Raw genomic sequence first — 16,381 nt, forward strand, 5'->3', positions numbered from 1 at the left:
CACGACCCGGGGGCTATATGATAGTCTTGCTATTGGAGGATGAAGATCTTCCCCTCGTGTGGTGGAGACAAGACCAAATGGAGGATGTTGGCTGCCATGCTCCGCAGACTACACAGGCCACCGGTGACGCGTTCCTTGGATCGGTGCGCCTTCACGATGGAGGCGTTCGTGTGTATATAAGGCTGCCAAGATGCCAAGACAAACATCATCTCTTGAGCATCTGCCTTGGCATCAGACACTGCCGTGATTCGTCTCTAGCCGCCGTCAAGATCGACAATGAAGCTCTACGTCTGCTACTCCCTGCTCGTGGCAGCCTTTGCCGCCTGCGTGTCGGCCTCACCCGTTGCCGAGCCCGGGCCGGCCATCACCCCTGCCCCCGGCGCCGACAAGATCAAGAGGGCCACCAGCTGCACCTTCTCCGGCTCATCTGGCGCCTCGCTCGCCAGTGTCAGCCAGAAGTCATGCGCCACTCTCGTGCTGTCCTCGCTCGTCGTCCCGTCTGGTACCACTCTAGACCTCTCCAGCCTCGCGGATGATACCACCGTGAGTGCAGGCTCCTTTCCACATCCTTAAAGCGCACACAAGAATCTAAACCAACCATGACAGGTCATTTTCGAGGGCACGACAACCTGGGGCTACAAAGAGTGGGCCGGCCCCCTCCTGCAGATCGAGGGCAAGTCCATCACCATCCAGGGCGCATCCGGTGCAGTCCTCGATGGCGGCGGGTCCAAGTACTGGGACGGCAAGGGCGGCTCGGGCGGCGTGACGAAGCCCAAGTTCTTCTACGCGCATGGCCTCACCTCCTCGACCATCACCAACCTGCACATCCAGAACACGCCCATCCAGGCCGTCAGCATCAACGGCGCGGACGGGCTCACCATCACCGGCATGACCATCGACAACTCGGCCGGGACCAGCAAGGGGAAGAACACCGACTGCTTCGACATTGGGAGTTCGTCTAATGTTGTTATCACCGGTGCGAATTGTTATAATCAGGATGACTGTGTTGCTGTTAATTCCGGAACCGTGAGTATAGCGCCTGATGTTTGCCTCTCTTTGACCATGGACTGATGTCATGACCAGGGAATCACTTTTGAAAACTCGGTTTGCTCCGGCGGTCATGGCCTGTCAATTGGCTCGGTGGGAGGCCGTTCCGACAACGTGGTTGACACGGTGACCTTCTACAACAACGAGGTCAAGAACTCAGTAAATGGTGAGTGGACAAATGGACTTTCACATTCATGTCAAGTGTGCAGTCTAACAACCAATCAGGGATCCGAGTCAAGGCAATCGAGGGCGACACTGGCACGATCAAGGGGGTTACCTACCAGAAGATCACCTTGTCAAGCATCTCGAAGTAAGTCGCCCTATCACAGGGCCGTAGTATCGTGGACGGAGGACCCTGTCCCTGACAAAACCTCTTTCACCTCCCAGGTACGGCATCCTGATCGAGCAGGACTACGACGGAGGAGACCTCGACGGCGGCACTCCTACCTCGGGCATTCCCATCACGGGCCTAACCCTCGACACCATCTCCGGGTCAGGCGCTGTCTCCAGCAGCGGGTATGACGTTGTGGTCGTCTGTGGGACAGGTGCTTGCACCGGGTGGACCTGGAAGAGCGTCACGGTGACGGGAGGCAAGAAGTACGCAAGTTGCGCAAACGTTCCGTCTGGCGTGGCTTGCTCGTAGACGAGCGGACTTGAGATGCCGTCTTTCCGGTGGGGAGGCCGGGACAACGATGCTGCAAAATGCAGCAGCATGGGTGATTTTATCTCTTGTCCAGATTGCTGTACTGCAGTTGTGTCGGGAAGATCAGTCTCCTGGCGTTTGTGGCTCCCGGGGTACTTGGGTCTCTACTTAGTTCATCAAACCAGACTCGTGCTAAGCATGGCTCGTACAAAATCCCGTCCGTCCCACTCAAATTGCAGTGGGCATGTTTCTGCTGTACATTTTGTACGATAACCCCCCTTGGGATAAACCCCTCCGGGATAAATTCATCATCAGGGGCACATCACTCAACAGCAGATGCTGTCGATCTGTGCAGTCCTTGCTCGGTCCTATGGACAATTGCTTTATATGGAATGGGTCACTTAGTGAGTGAATGGGGTTAAACTTTTATAAATTAAATAAATACCCCTGTATCGCGTTGATAACTGCTCAAACCCAGCAGGACAGTCTGTTAAGACATTTGCATGTACGAATAACTGCAACCCCCCCCCCCCCCGATTCTAGGCGAGGCCATCAAGAATACACCATTTGGTGTAGATCAAGCCATCGGGGGCCCATTCCCTAGTGACCTTTATCTTCTGGAGGGCCAGGGTCAATGATGGTTGGCATGGGGTACGGGATGGGCAGGGTTTGGATACGGCCGTCGCTCCTGGTGATGGTTGTCATCGTCTGGGTATTGGCATCTGTGCTGTCGACTGGAGGGGTCGTGGTGGTGTTCGGATCTAGTATACGAGTGACAAGGGACGACGCCGCTGAGATTGATTGTCAAAACAGGCATAATACAGTTGAAACCTTTGGGCTAAAAACTCACAAGTGATTTTTGGCAGGTAGGGCTGGGTCGCAGCTGTGGGCGGGTCCCCAAAGCCTCTGCGTGCTGTGGCAGGCACAATGCACCGCGGCCCATCATCAGGCCGGCGATTATGAGTACGTGGAAGCTCGAAACCATGTTTGTGACTGCTTAGAAATGGCGAATTGTTGAGCATGGAAGGCATCAGTGGACTCATTACGTTGGAGGAACAGCTGCTTCCTTTATGTTAATACCCCGGCAATCGAGCCCGGTTGTAGCTATGGAGTCGAGCTTGAGCTCAGCATTACCGAGGATATCAGTAGGAAGTAGCACCTTGGGTGGTGTGTGACGCACGGGCAAGGAATAGGCAAGTCTACTTTGAACCTGTCCTTCTTTTCAATGTCCAGGTGAAGAGAACTCGCCCCGCCCCGCAGCGCAGTTTGTAGGCGCCTGCCGCCGTGATCGAGCGCCGCTACAGTCAAATACCGGAGATCTTGGTAGCTACCTAGGTATCTTTCAAACTCGTACTCTTTGGTAGAACGGTGCAAAGTGGTTCGATCTTGCCCGACCTCAATTCCTCTGCAACCCTGGACGACACCTCTTCCCACCGGGCCACAGTGTCTTCCTCAGCATCATAAGCGTATAACCATCTATTGCGCATCTTTACCGACTCCGGGTCGATCTCTACTCCCTCTTCTAACCCTTTAAGAGCGTTGTGCCATCGATCACGAAGGTCCTCTCCCGCAGTCTGACTCTGTCTGGTCCGAGCGAACCTGATTTTCTCGTAGGACCTCGTCTGTTGCCGATGGTGTCAGTGCGAGGTTGAACTTGATGGCACCTTACTGGCGCGAGTATTGAGCTATTAGGTGAAACTTACGGCTAGTGGAATCTGATCGCGTCCCGCCAGCTTTAAACACACTGCCAGGACCGCAGCGCCTTCTGTTGCTTGACTCGCACCCTGCGCACTGGTGGGAAGATGTGGATGGCAGCTGTCACCGAGGAGGGCAATATTGTGCTGTTTGGAAATCCAGGTTGGCAATGGATCTCGATAGCAGATCTTCCAGTCCAAGAGCGCGGGTGTTTTCTCGACTGCCGCGGCGATCCTGGGATCCAAGCCCTGGATATGCTCTCGCACGTCGGCCATGTCTCCTTCCTGGAACCAAGACTCTTTGATCTCCATGTCTGCCTCATGAGAGAGCTTGCGTGTTATTATCCAATTGAATTCTTCCCCGTCACGCAAGGTATTTTGGACGAGATGCGTATCTAGTCCGATCCTTCGAAAATCAGATTTGGTGACAAGCGTAGATAGGAAAACGTGGATGCAAAAGGTGAAAAGGATCACACACCAGATATTCACGCAATCGTGATCAACGAAGTCCTGACATAATGTGTCGCCCTTCAGATGCTCACCAGGGAAATATGCCCTCCAACACGAGTACCCGCTGCTTTTCGGGGCGTCTGTAAACCCTAGGACAAGCTCTCGTGCGCGGCTCTTGATCCCATCCGCGCCGACAACAACATCAGCTCTGACCACTGTCCCATCCTGGAAGGCAACGCTTGGTCTGGAATCCTCATCGTCGCCCTCACCAAATCCAACAACCTCGTATCCCATTTTGATCTCTATGCCGGCATCGCGCACGCCACGCAAGAAAGCTTCGTGGTAATCCCCACGGTGGCCTATGTGCCCAGCCATGTCCATCAACGGCTGCTGGGCCAGGATCTTCCCATCGTGCCACCTGCGAATCTGCATATCCGGCGATTGATTTCCAATGGACGTGAGCGAGTGATACAAGGCATCGCCGCCCCAGCGTCGTAGCAGTTTGAGTGCGTTCTCGCCCAGGCCCAGGGAGTCGCCTAACCGGCGGAAGTTTGCGAGCTTCTCATACACGACTACATCGTGCCCGTGATGCTTCATGGCGAGTGCCGCGGCACACCCGCCAAGACCGGCCCCAATAACGATCACTACACTATGTGAGTATGTTCGTGGACATATTTGAGTTTCCGAGATTACTCACCCTTGATGCCGGTGGGTCCTTCATCAGTGACAGCCATCTCGATTAGAGGGCTTTGCAGAATGCTCGAGACAAGGCAAGATCAATTAGAAGCTGTGTCAAGAAACACTTCGTACGGCGGACTATAATTTGCGATGAATATATGGCCACGCCCGTTATTGATGACGCCCCTCCGCTCTGGCTGTCGGAGCAGGTCACGTACCCCGCGAACCGAAGCTCTGGGTCAGATGTGGTACAATCACACGTGAGGGGGAATCAAGAATACCCGGATGATCACCCGTGGCCCGGTAATGCTGTCTGATTCCCGGGTGCGGGACCGAGATAATCCACCTCATGCCCATACACCTAGGTTGCTAACAGGTTCCGAGGTCTCAGACTGCGCCGTTGTCTTACAATCCCCGCGATGCTGTCAAATCGGTCGGTTACATCTGCACTCATTTCATGCACCGAATACTCAAATTTGGCATCTGTGGTAGTGAAGACGACCAATTGGTCTTTTACTATTTGACCACGTCCTTAATACGGGCTATGTCCCCAAGAGGCATTCTCGGGTAGATGAATTGAACTTTTGTGATCAAAAATAAATTTCCCGTCACGAAGACTTGCGTCGCGAGCCCTTGCTCCAAGGGCTTTCTGTTTTGCTTCAAGCTTTGTCAAGCAGAAAGAGCCCAGAAGCCCATCTCAGCTCCTTAGTCGCAATTCTCCTTACCCCTGCCGGAGCTCAGGTCATTTGGAATGAGGACGCTAAATAAACTATTAGCAGGTGTAGAGGCAAAAGTGCGTTCAAACTCTTACCTGTCGATCAAGTGTCCGACCCCGTTCGACAAGAGGATGTCAGCTGAGATCACCGTCGCGTCGTTGACAGTGATTGCGCCATCCTTGTTGGTGATAGTAAGGTGCTCGCCGAGAGCGCTCTCAACAACTGTCTCGCCAGCAGGAATACTGGGAGAGTATATCACCGCACCCTGAACAATATGCTTGAGGAGCACTTGCTGGAGCTGCTCCGTGGTCAGGCCGGCTACGGTATCGGCGATGGCTTCAAAGGCCTCGTTGGAAGGGATGAAGACGGTGATATCGGGCTCAGAATCGATGGTTTCGACCAAACCCGCGCTTGTGAGAGCACCCACAATGCCGGTTAGCCCTGCAGCAGTAGCGGTGGTCGAGGCGTTTGTTGGGATGGTGAGAACCGAGTCAATCTTGTGGATTGTTGCCCCTCCAACGACAACATCCTACGTCGTGTGTTAATTTCCACGGGCTAAGACCTACGAGTTATGAGTTTCCAAAATAGACTTACAGCTTGGGTCACGGTTGATGTCGCGAGGTTTCCAGAGCGGAGGATGACACTCGACCCGTTGAGTTGGGCACCCAGGTTCTGAGCAGGGGTGACGAGTGTCGCTGCAGCACCGCCAATCACATTCTCAGGGGTGAGGAGAGTTGGCACGAACTGAGGCGTAGCCGTGATGGCAGAGCTAGGGATTGTCTGCGGGACCACATGGTATGACAGCACCGAGGCGATGCCATCCACGTCGTTGTTCCCGATTGCCTGCCCGGCAGCACTGGCCGGGTCGACAGCCTCGAAGGCAGCGTTGACTGGAGCAAATATCGTGATGCCTTCGGCGGCGTCGAGCTGGTCCGCAAGGCCTGGGACCGCAGAGATGGCGCCCAGGAGGGTGCTCAGGTCGGGGTCCGCCTGCAGGGCTGCGACCAAATCTTGGGCACTGGCTTGGGCGGCAAGCGCCAGAACGGTGGCTGCAGAGAGATATCTCATTTTTGCTTTGTGAAGGGCAGTTACAAAATGTGATACAGAGTCAACTGGTGGCGTTGGGGGAGCGAGCTCTCCTGCTCATATCGACTTTCTTATATCTCGTTTGCAGGAACTCGACGGCATAAATACACGTCCCAACAAGGAGTGTCTCTTGATCGTATCCTGCATCATTTCCACTCAGTCTCACTGTGTCTGAACACATACAGCGATCCGTGATCGCAAGTTCGTTGGAGCCGTCATAGACTGCTGACAATCAATCTCACAGAGGCTTCCGTTAGCATGCAAAGCTGCGCCTGCCCGCGATGTTACCCATGGGAAAGGAGTGAAGCATCTCATTTCATTGCCCTGATATGATTCAGCCACCTTGTCTTGGGTCATCCCTGAATTTCGGAGTGTGTTCCTGTCGAGACCAGCATTCTCCGCAGCCTCAGTGCGATCAATTGTTCAATGGTGTTTCCCCATCTCGCTGATCTGGAAATATGCCAAGCCGGGATGGCGGGAGCTGCTTCTCGAAGGCAGGCTAGATACGGGCCATTAGACCCCGAGTTCTATTTATTTCCACACCTCCACTTACACAGGTGCGGGTATATTATTTTCAGTATTAAGAGGGCTTGGAATGACCGCATGCCGTGAGCGCTCTCGAATCCTGATGTGAGCTGATTCCTCGCAGGATGTCGCAGTGAAGCCCGGAGAGGCTGAAAAGTGTACTCGTCATGACAAGAACTATCCCGGGGGATTAGTGCATGAGCTCAAAACTTTATTCTACAGCCAAATGGCCAGCCAGGTCCTCGAATGTTAACTGGAGCGGCCTGTCGTGATTCACTCCTGGATCACGTTGAGCAAGTTGAGAAGTGGAGTAAAAGCCTAAGTCAGACTTGGGATGAACCATTTTCAGACCAATGACCTTGATGGGCAAGCCACCGTGTTGCGCTCTTCCTTCTTCTCATAGCCTAGGATATCTCGGAAGACCTTCGTGTTCTGAATGTCCCTCGCGGCAGATGCAAAGCCGCATGGTTCCACGTAGGTTCTTTTCCTCTTTTAGTCAAGGTCTATCCGCTTGAGATCCAATCCAAATTTATCCAAGCACTGCTTGTTGTCAGCACTTTGACCTGATGCTGATGTATCAAGTCGAGGGGCATGCTCAACCTCGTTGTACGTGTGCGTAAGATGTGACACGTCGAATATCTAAGTATCCAATGAAAGGGCAACCAAATGTTGCATGAGTTGCCCTTGGGGATGGCGTATATGCTACTATGCTACGACGCTATCAAAGACTCATGCTGTCTCAACCTTGTACATATGAGCAAGGCCAAGTACGAGGTCCCAATGTCAAGACGCTTGACCCCCCGACGTATGAAAGGTCACTCGCGTCTAGCGATCCACCCGCCGTCATCGTTTCTCAGCATTTGACCTTATATTCCTTTTAGTGGAATCGCTTCTTCCTCTGACGTCTTCTCGTAAGCCATGCCATTCTTAATTCCTTCGGTGTTAGTCCTCTCCATCCCCAGAGACTGGTTGGAAATGATCTGGAAAGACTTGTTCGAGTCATCTAGACGGAGTCAGTTTCACGTCGATCTACCTATGTGATAAACCGATCAATGGAGTCGAATCGGGTACTTACATATATACACGGCCAACAGTTCAATGCCGATTGGTATCCATGTGGTCAGTGAGAGGACCTGACCGAACGTCCACTCGTTATCCTCGTTCGCGCTGCCAGCTTTGGTCAAAACGTCGTGGCGGTATGCTGTAAAGAGGCCAAGGAAGGCCCACATGACAGCCAGACAGACCAATCCATTGCTGATATGAAGCCAAAGCCGACCTTTTGCCCATGCATCCCATAGCCTGGACCCAAAGCACATCTGTCTCCATCAAAAACATACGCTGACGCAGTCTATTTACAGGACTCTGAGAGCGAAGCCTTCGACCTGGTGAAGGAGTGTGGAGGACATGGAATGGACTACAAGCACGCTGGCATGTTCGACTTCGAGAACATGCATGTCGAAGTCGATGATGTGTCGGACATCTTTTCTGATTTGCCGGAGCTGAAATTGACCCCTGCTCAGCAACGAATGTTGCAGGCTTGCGAGTATCGCGTTTGATCTCGCTCCTACGTGGTATCGTTGTGGAGCATCAGTTAGTACTTGAGGTCCAATGGCCCGGGTACCGACTTTGAGCATCGTTTGAGAGTAGGGTGCAACCGTTTGTAGGTAGTCTTTTCTCATGTGCAGTAGATTCATACTTTAATCCAGACCTGAACGGATAAAGCCAATTTGAGCTCTTGCATCTTTCAGGTCCCTTCGAGGCTGACTAAAACGAAGAAAGATGACATTGCCAATGACTTTTCTCGGTTTTGATCTTCGCACACTCTACATAGTGCTTACGACGTTGAAACCAAGGGAAACGGGGCTCATGAACTACATACTTGTGGACCATCGGCATGACACAGTCAAAGCAATATGCCTTAGGAAAATACTTGGCAAGACCCCTTGGTTATGTAAGGCAATTCTTTCTTTCATTGACAGTACTTGGATCCTCGAGATAACACAGTAGGGACATTATGCTTCTGAGGTAGAAGGCTCTCTTGACGTAAGTACCATGTAAGCAAGTCTGCGCTAAGTGAAAATGCAATCAGCTTGTCTCAAGTTTTCATCGGCTACGAGGTCCCTAACCCCTCAATGCTAGTACTTTCTCGTAACAAGCCCTCAGGTCGACGTTCTCATCTGCGAAGCACTCTCTCACTTCCACGCTGCCCAGTCTCACAAGGTTCGCTCTGTCGTCGGCCTCCACCTCGCCGAAGATCTCCTTCACAAGCAGCTCACATTGTATATTGTTCGGGATCTTGCGTTGATCGCCTTTGTCCCATGAGAGCTGATCCAGGGTTCCTTTCCACAGCCCGATTTTCTGACCCTTGTTCGGGCCATCGGTCGAGATGATATCAAATTCGATAGGAATTTTGCCGTCTGGCATGAGCCCCAGCATTCTCGTGAATCGGTATCGGTCCGCCGGAACAAAGTGTTCGTAGTTGTTCTTCTGCATCTTGACGAGGTCGAATGCCCACATCATGTGCTTGATCATGTGGTTGAGGGAATTCGCGATCTTCGTGGAAGCGGCTGGGTCGAAGCCTCCTTCGTTCGGCCTTAGCCCCATCTTTGCCATGATCTGGTGTGCGTCGAGCCTATGTTGTGCGCCAGCTGGGTTCGCCGCCTTGACTATGCGGCTGCAGCAGTTGCGGAAGCGTCCCAAGGTGTAGCCTCCCATCCAACCCATCAGTGGTGGTGGGTCGAGTATGCATCGTATCCCCGCCGACGCTCCGTAGCCGACGTTTGTCAACCGGAGTCTTTGAATGATCTTTAACACGGTTCAGTGTACAACCCAGAAAAGATAAAAGGCCGTTGCCGGCATGGCTGAATATGAGGAAATATGTCCAAGGGGGGGGGGGGGGGGGATCGGATCGACTTACCGCACGCTTCGCCTGCGCCCAGAGCTCACTGTCGCTCGAGATGATCTCCGGGAGGACCTGGTGCCCTATCATTAGCTTATGCCTGACGTGCGCTAGGTGGACAGACCACTTCCAAGACCTAAATCGCATGTGTACAGGGTAAACTTACCAGACCACCTGCGTCCTTGACGACGGACTCGGAGTGGGCATTGGCGCTAACTGAGCTGTATGCATTGACGTTGAAGCTCGCCGACATCGTGAAGACAGCGGTGTTGTTTCTCAGAGCCAATGATTGGGTCGGCACCGCGGGTTGTGCTGGGAGGATAAGCGGGCTCGGTGCTGTCGGCGAGGGAGCGTGAAGCTCTGACGAGGCACAGCTTTGGTCGGCTCCAGAACCGACCGAGATGGTGTTCTCCTTAGGAGCAGCCACCGCCAACGGTGGCTGGCCATTAGCGTTTGGAGAGCCTGGGGTGACGGGGTCACCCTCAACGAGCCAGCCAGTGAATGCATCGCAGTCATCTGTTGGGACAGTAGATTGGGATTCAGTCCCTGTGCCTGCGGGAAGTTGGTTGCGCGAAATGACGTGGCCTGCTGCCACTAGATGCTTGCTCGGGACTATGGCATGGAGTCGCCGGCGTGTGCCCACGTCAGTGGTGGATGGGAGGAAGTCCAAGTGAATAGGGTAGATCTTTTCGATGCTGCCTTGTAGGTCCGTGAGGGTTTGCTGTACATTGATATCTACTTCGCTTGCATCAACCACAGGCTGAGTGCAATTGACGCCATGGTCCACGAGGAAGTTTTGGAGGTCAGCATATGTGATACCCGGCCGGGTGAGAACGCAAGCGTGGACTGCATTGACAAAGTTGGTCTTGTTGTTGTTTCGGATGTCGTCAAGTATGCCATCGCCGGCAACGTCCTCGTCGCTACAGGGCGCCAGGTACCCATCAGCTACGCGTTCGTGATGGTCAGCAAAGGCCCCCCCCCCCAAAAAAAAACGCGCCGTTCTCGACCGGACAGGGTGTAGGGGGAATCTTGCCATGTCTGAAGCGGGCTTGGTAAAACTTGTTTGCCATGATGCGCGAAATTCTTGATTACACTGTCAGTAGCTGAGTTGCGAAGTGCTGAAAAGGATTGCTGGTGAAGCTGCCCAGGTCCTCACCCGCTCAATACAGAGACCGCCAATAAAAAAGTCGATGTTCAGAATAGAAGGTTGGAGGTATGGGCTTTGATGCGGAAAAAGGCAGAGTTGTCGAAGTTGAGATCAAAAGTTTCCAGGGTTTCTGGGTAGCTAAGGTAGAAGGCAGAAGAGGCAATTCCGAGCTGATGGCCAGGTGCGGCACGCAGCCATTGTTTGTCGCCTCGCACCTATTTTGATACCTAACAGACCAGAAAATCAATTGATGGATATCACTGGAAGCTAAAGGGGGCCGTCGTGATGGTCCACTGCGTGAGCAGATGAGGGGGTGCAGGTCAATGTAAGACATGAAGATGTGAGCTGGTTGACTTGGCTGAGTCTGAGGAATCATCTATGGCTGCCCAGAACATTTCTTGACGAGTGTTCACCTACGTACATTGGGTATGTTTGCCAGACGCGAGAATGGTAGAGACAATAGAAAGGTGCGCCAAATGACAGCAGATGGTATTGTCCAATTAAGGGGCTCAAACTCGTATAGGAAGCCATTTTTACCAGATAAGCTGCCTATGAGATTGGGTATGAGACTACACTTTTCATCTCATGTTGGCAACATCCTGAGACTCGTTTTGACTTTTCATAGGCCATTCCGAACGTGCAAAAAGGTGCAAACGGACGTGTCCTTACTTTTTGGCGTCTGTTTCTTTCCACTATTTAAACCCACCATTCCTTTGCCACTTTCAACTTCTTACACACCACATCACGATTTCTCCACCCCCTTGGGTAGGCATCCTGTAGCTTCTTTCAGCTGTCCCTCTTTCCAATGCGCATGCCTCTTCTGCTCCTCCAACGTCCCGTCAACCAGGACTCCACCCTTCGGCTCGTTCAGTAAACAGGTACTTCAGCTTCGTTCTCACCAAGACAGGGTTTTCACTGACACTTTGCAACAGTTGAGATACCCTTCACATCCCTCCTCTGCCATGATCGTCGACCATCGCCGACCATCGCCAACGCTCAACCACCAAGATGTCTCACTACGATACCCCACCCCACTTGCAGCCAATGCCGCGTGCTCTCCGTGATCACGCGCAGCGTCTTCGCCAAGAGTACAAGAGTAATTTCCAGAACGAGATTCGTCACCGAAAGGAGATTTCGCGCATCTTACGGGCCGAAGATTTGAGCGAGGCAAGATTCGGGGATCACTGGAAGTGGATCAACAACAAGCTCCGTGGCGGAAAGTGGACAATGCGCGACCTGACGCGGGCGTGCATTGTCATCAAGAAGTTGCCGCAGTTCGGTCTACATCATTCGCTTATCGAGAAACCCTACATGGTTAAAATTGTCGGAAACCCCAAACACCTAGAGGCTGACGCCTGGTCAGAGAGGGTTGGATTCATGCTCGAGGGGCTTAATTTGATGATATAAAAGGATATCGTTCAACAGAGCGCCGGTACGCGAGGAAACATAGAAGCCGACGCGCCGGCCAATGCCGATGCCGGTCGCAAGAAGAACACCACAGTCACAAACAGCTCTCTGGGACTCTTCAACACCGAGAACAGACGAGATGACACCTCGCGAGAAAACCCTGGCGTAAACGGCCCCCAGCTTCTACTCCGTTTCCCAGATGGAGACCGACCCTTCCCGAAGTTCTTGGTCTGTCCGTCCGCCCGGGAGCGCGCCAATCTCTCTGAGCCCGCGAGGGTTTTAGCTATCTCGGGCATGATTGCTCAGCTCCCGCAAACCATTAGGCATACCCTGCGAGAGACCATCATCGGCCAAATCAAGCAGGCCGACCTCCGAAAAAGACCGTCTGGCCTGCCCTTTATGAATCGAATCAAAAAGGCCTCGAAGACAAAGGAGGACAAGGTGTCTCTGGTGGATGTTGTCCAGGGCCTGGCACATACGCACTGGAAGGCGGGCGAGAACGGCGCCTACAGCTTCTTCTACGAATCACTTCTGAGTATGGGCATTGAGGCGGTCGCAGACTACGATTTCGACTGGTCTAACATCCATGGGACTAACGTCCTTGATGGTGAGGGCAAGGAACTGAGGATCACCACAAGCATCCCACCCATCGGAAGAAAAGTCGCTGCCCGATTCCGAAAGCGTTTTGAAGATACCAAAGAGGGAAAGAGGCTACTCGCCGACAAGACGAAATTCTAGGGAAATGGCGTGGATGGGAGGGTTGTGTATGTCACCCACATTGACATTTTCAAGGATACCCAGCATCAGGTTAGTCGAGCTTCACTGATAACAGCCGTCCATCATCGACATCAGATATCACATGAGGGCTGACGCCTAACAGGATAAATTCAATGTCATGTGTGTTCCGTGTTCTGCCCCTAGTGATTTGTGCGATGACAAAGACAACCCTTTCCCGTCCTCAATGGCTATTGTAACGGGCTTGCTTTCAAAACATCAGTTGCTGCCCGGGATCAATGCTACGACGCTCCCTTTTATCATGGTCTGGATTAACCTTGTGCACAGAAATACTCACCATCGAGGTAGGCGCTGCTTCTGTATAATATTAGACATGTATTTTAACGAAGAATCGAAGGAGCGGCTGCAGGAAAGTCTTGCCCTGAGGTAGGCGGAACTGCTCGCTCGAGACACTATGATCAAAATGGCCGCAGTTGAGAAGCCCAGAGCTGACGGAAGCGACTCTATGAAGCCAAGGCAGGTCGTCAAGGCCTTGAGTTCGAGACAGGACAGCAGATGCCGAAGATTGAGTTGATAGTTAATGATCCCCGCGATTAATCATCATCACCGATTAGAGGTCGGATCCCGGAGGGGCGATCCACCGAGTACCTCGGCTCCCGGAGTCTTGGCTGCGGGCTGCCACACGTTTGCCCTCTGCCCCTTTGGCTGTCCCGAGGTCAACGTCGAGTTACACAGCAACTACCTACCTATCGCCAGCCCGTCGATCCGTCCAGCTCAAGTCGCAATTCCTCATTCACAGCAATTCCCGCCACCATGAGCCGCACAAACACCTCAGTAGTCCTGGCCGAGCGCCCCAAGGGCGACATCGTGCCAGGCAAGACCTTCCACCAGAAGCAGGGCCCGGCGCCGCGGGCAGAGGACCTGAAGGACGGCGAGATCCTCGTCGAGACGCTGTACCTGTCGCTCGACCCGGCGATGCGCGGCTGGCTCGACGATGTGCGCAGCTACGTGCCCCCCGTGCAGATCGGCGAGGTGATGCGCGGGTCGTCGGTCGCGCGCGTGCTCGCGTCCCGGTCGCCGCGCGTGGCCGAGGGCGGCCTCGTCACGGCATCCACGGGGTGGCGCGAGGTTGCCATCGCCGGGCCCAAGGAGTTCGAGACGGCCTCAGATATCCCGCTCCCCGCGAACGGCAAGGTCACGGACCTCCAGGGCGTGCTGGGTATGACGGGCCTTACGGCTTATTTCGGCATGACTACGATCGGGAAGGCTAAGCCTGGGGAGACGGTGGTTGTCTCCGGCGCGGCGGGGGCGACGGGCAGTGTTGCTGCGCAGATGGCTAAGATTGCTGGGGCGAGGGTCGTTGGCCTGGCGGGATCCGATGAGAAGTGCGCGTGGCTGGAGAAGGAGCTCGGGTTTGACGTGTGTCTGAACTATAAGGACCCTGACTTCAGGAAGAAGTTCAAGGAGGCAACGCCGAAGTATATTGATGTCTACTTCGACAATGGTGAGTCTTTGCCTGGCAGGCGGTTTTGGCAACTTGATCTGGTCGGTTCGGCTGAGCTTGGCTGATGGTTGAACTTGCAGTTGGTGGAGACATTCTGGACATGGCCCTGAGCAGGGCGAACAAGAATGCGCGGTTTGTCATGTGTGGTGCCATCTCACAGTACAACTCGAAAGACCCAAAGGGACCACGGGTATGTAAAAGCATTGATCCTACATCCCGTTCTCGCACTAACATGCGGCTCAGCAAATATCCAAAGTCATTACACAAAGAATACGCATGGAGGGGTTCATCGTGTTCGACTTTGTCAAGGAATACCCAGCAGCTCGGAAGCAGCTGGCGCAGTGGCTCGCCGAGGGCAAGCTCAAGAGACAAGAGACTGTCGTGAAGGGAGGCCTGAAGGTGGCTGAGCAAGCGTTGGTGGACCTCTTCAAGGGTGGAAACACAGGTAAGGCGTCGTCCTTCTTCCTTTTGCAGTCCTGATTGGAAACTAACTCGAGTAGGAAAACTGCTTGTCGAGGTGAAGTCTCCTGAAGAGAAGAGTAAACTGTAGTCGCCCAAGGACGAGTGACGTGCCAGGCGGCGTTGCTATTGCACAAGTTGGGGAGGTATCTTGCATTGGAAAAGTGAATTTTCAACTTGCCATAAGCGGATGAACTCGGCGAGAAGTCGCGCAACGGGTGTGATGTCCTCAGCCGAAGCAATTGATTTCAGTGATGGGCAGCATGGCATATGACTCTATCTGAAGTTGGTCTGCCGTAGAATTTGGACACACGGCATATGAATTGTCTTGAGCATCGCTATAATACAGCCGATATTTTTGAGTGGCACGGTTTATACCACTTGAGGACTTAAACAATGACATCAGCACCGTAATCCCCAGGTGTGGTTCCTGGGCCGTGGAAAAGTCTGCGGCCTCCTGTGGGCAGAAACTGAAGCCTCTTGTGGCCGCTTCTGAAGAGGCCGCCAGACCACATTGCAGGACGGAAGTGAGTCGGTACTAGCCAATCATGGGCGGAAGGGTTTGTCGACATGGGCTCTGTTGTTGGACATAGGATAAACGAGGGAGCCATGCGGCACAAACTGGCTCAGCTTGTCAGGGTCCTGCTAGCAAGGATGGTCATGGAATGCATGAGCCCAAAAGCTTTGGCCTGCATGGATTCGGTATGGAGGAATCTTTCATCTAGGCCGACTAGAGACAACACCAGGCCTAGGCCATGCGGCCATTGCCCAATGGCAACCACGAGCCAGGCCATGATCAAACTCTGATAAGACTTCGGGAGTCTAGTGCTTTTTGTGCCTGGGACTCAAGCTTTCTCTGTGCCTACACCGACCCCTCCTTTCCGGAGCCCACCCCCTGAGCTCGCCTCCCTGCTTGGGAAGGTCTGGAGGCCCACCGATGGACATTGGCAGGCGTGGCACGTCGAAATGCCCAGCCTCAGCCGCCCACAAAACATGTCACCAAGACGGCACCTTCTTCCGAGTGCCATCGTTCTGTCAGCTTGGTGTCCACAGCCCACTTCTCTTCCAGTCTGCCATCCTGCCATTGCCAACAATCAAAGTCCAGCTGGCAGAGACAAGTTGGTTGGCCGGCGAGGTCGAAGGTTGTATCAGAAGCTAGGGCCACTCCCCGCCAGACCCGTTTCAGCCTTAGCGAGTCGCTAGAAACAAAGTTCAGTGGACTCCCGGCAGCTTATCCCTGTCGATTCTCATCACATCCCACCTGCCGTTTATCCATGAGTCTGAGGCCTTCTGCTCTGTTCGCTCGCTCTTGCACTCGTGAGCTGTAGTTCCCTCTCAGCTGTTTTAGATGAGGTCACACCAAATCTCCCCACCGTAGCCGCCCGCGCCAG

General features: G+C 53.5%; 6 protein-coding genes across 6 annotated transcripts; 3 read left to right on the forward strand and 3 right to left on the reverse strand.

The window, feature by feature from the left end:
- Positions 1 to 276: 276 nt before the first annotated feature.
- On the forward strand, positions 277 to 1,690 carry INS49_011956 (uncharacterized protein; the record flags this gene model as incomplete). The annotated part of the gene is made up of 5 exons (XM_043172663.1): positions 277 to 543; positions 607 to 1,026; positions 1,084 to 1,213; positions 1,273 to 1,357; positions 1,435 to 1,690. 5 exons carry the CDS (start codon positions 277 to 279, stop codon positions 1,688 to 1,690), a joined length of 1,158 nt encoding a protein of 385 aa, XP_043024408.1.
- A 600-nt stretch (positions 1,691 to 2,290) lies between these two features.
- INS49_011957 (uncharacterized protein) lies at positions 2,291 to 6,296 on the reverse strand (the record flags this gene model as incomplete). Its single annotated transcript, XM_043172664.1, has 9 exons — positions 2,291 to 2,481; positions 2,541 to 2,573; positions 3,045 to 3,312; positions 3,394 to 3,698; positions 3,927 to 4,478; positions 4,532 to 4,549; positions 5,238 to 5,272; positions 5,324 to 5,757; positions 5,823 to 6,296. 9 exons carry the CDS (start codon positions 6,294 to 6,296, stop codon positions 2,291 to 2,293), a joined length of 2,310 nt encoding a protein of 769 aa, XP_043024409.1.
- Positions 6,297 to 7,705: 1,409 nt separating this feature from the next.
- Positions 7,706 to 8,068, reverse strand: INS49_011958 (uncharacterized protein; the record flags this gene model as incomplete). Its single annotated transcript, XM_043172665.1, has 2 exons — positions 7,706 to 7,842; positions 7,915 to 8,068. 2 exons carry the CDS (start codon positions 8,066 to 8,068, stop codon positions 7,706 to 7,708), a joined length of 291 nt encoding a protein of 96 aa, XP_043024410.1.
- Positions 8,069 to 8,960: 892 nt separating this feature from the next.
- On the reverse strand, positions 8,961 to 10,808 carry INS49_011959 (uncharacterized protein; the record flags this gene model as incomplete). The annotated part of the gene is made up of 4 exons (XM_043172666.1): positions 8,961 to 9,644; positions 9,757 to 9,813; positions 9,905 to 10,683; positions 10,751 to 10,808. 4 exons carry the CDS (start codon positions 10,806 to 10,808, stop codon positions 8,961 to 8,963), a joined length of 1,578 nt encoding a protein of 525 aa, XP_043024411.1.
- A 1,085-nt stretch (positions 10,809 to 11,893) lies between these two features.
- On the forward strand, positions 11,894 to 13,030 carry INS49_011960 (uncharacterized protein; the record flags this gene model as incomplete). Its single annotated transcript, XM_043172667.1, has 2 exons — positions 11,894 to 12,253; positions 12,311 to 13,030. 2 exons carry the CDS (start codon positions 11,894 to 11,896, stop codon positions 13,028 to 13,030), a joined length of 1,080 nt encoding a protein of 359 aa, XP_043024412.1.
- An 810-nt stretch (positions 13,031 to 13,840) lies between these two features.
- On the forward strand, positions 13,841 to 15,081 carry INS49_011961 (uncharacterized protein; the record flags this gene model as incomplete). Its single annotated transcript, XM_043172668.1, has 4 exons — positions 13,841 to 14,531; positions 14,612 to 14,721; positions 14,775 to 14,976; positions 15,032 to 15,081. 4 exons carry the CDS (start codon positions 13,841 to 13,843, stop codon positions 15,079 to 15,081), a joined length of 1,053 nt encoding a protein of 350 aa, XP_043024413.1.
- Positions 15,082 to 16,381: the final 1,300 nt, after the last annotated feature.

This window comes from Diaporthe citri (genome assembly GCF_014595645.1).
Source record: "Diaporthe citri strain NFHF-8-4 chromosome Unknown scaffold_5, whole genome shotgun sequence".
NCBI classification, from domain to species: domain Eukaryota; kingdom Fungi; phylum Ascomycota; class Sordariomycetes; order Diaporthales; family Diaporthaceae; genus Diaporthe; species Diaporthe citri.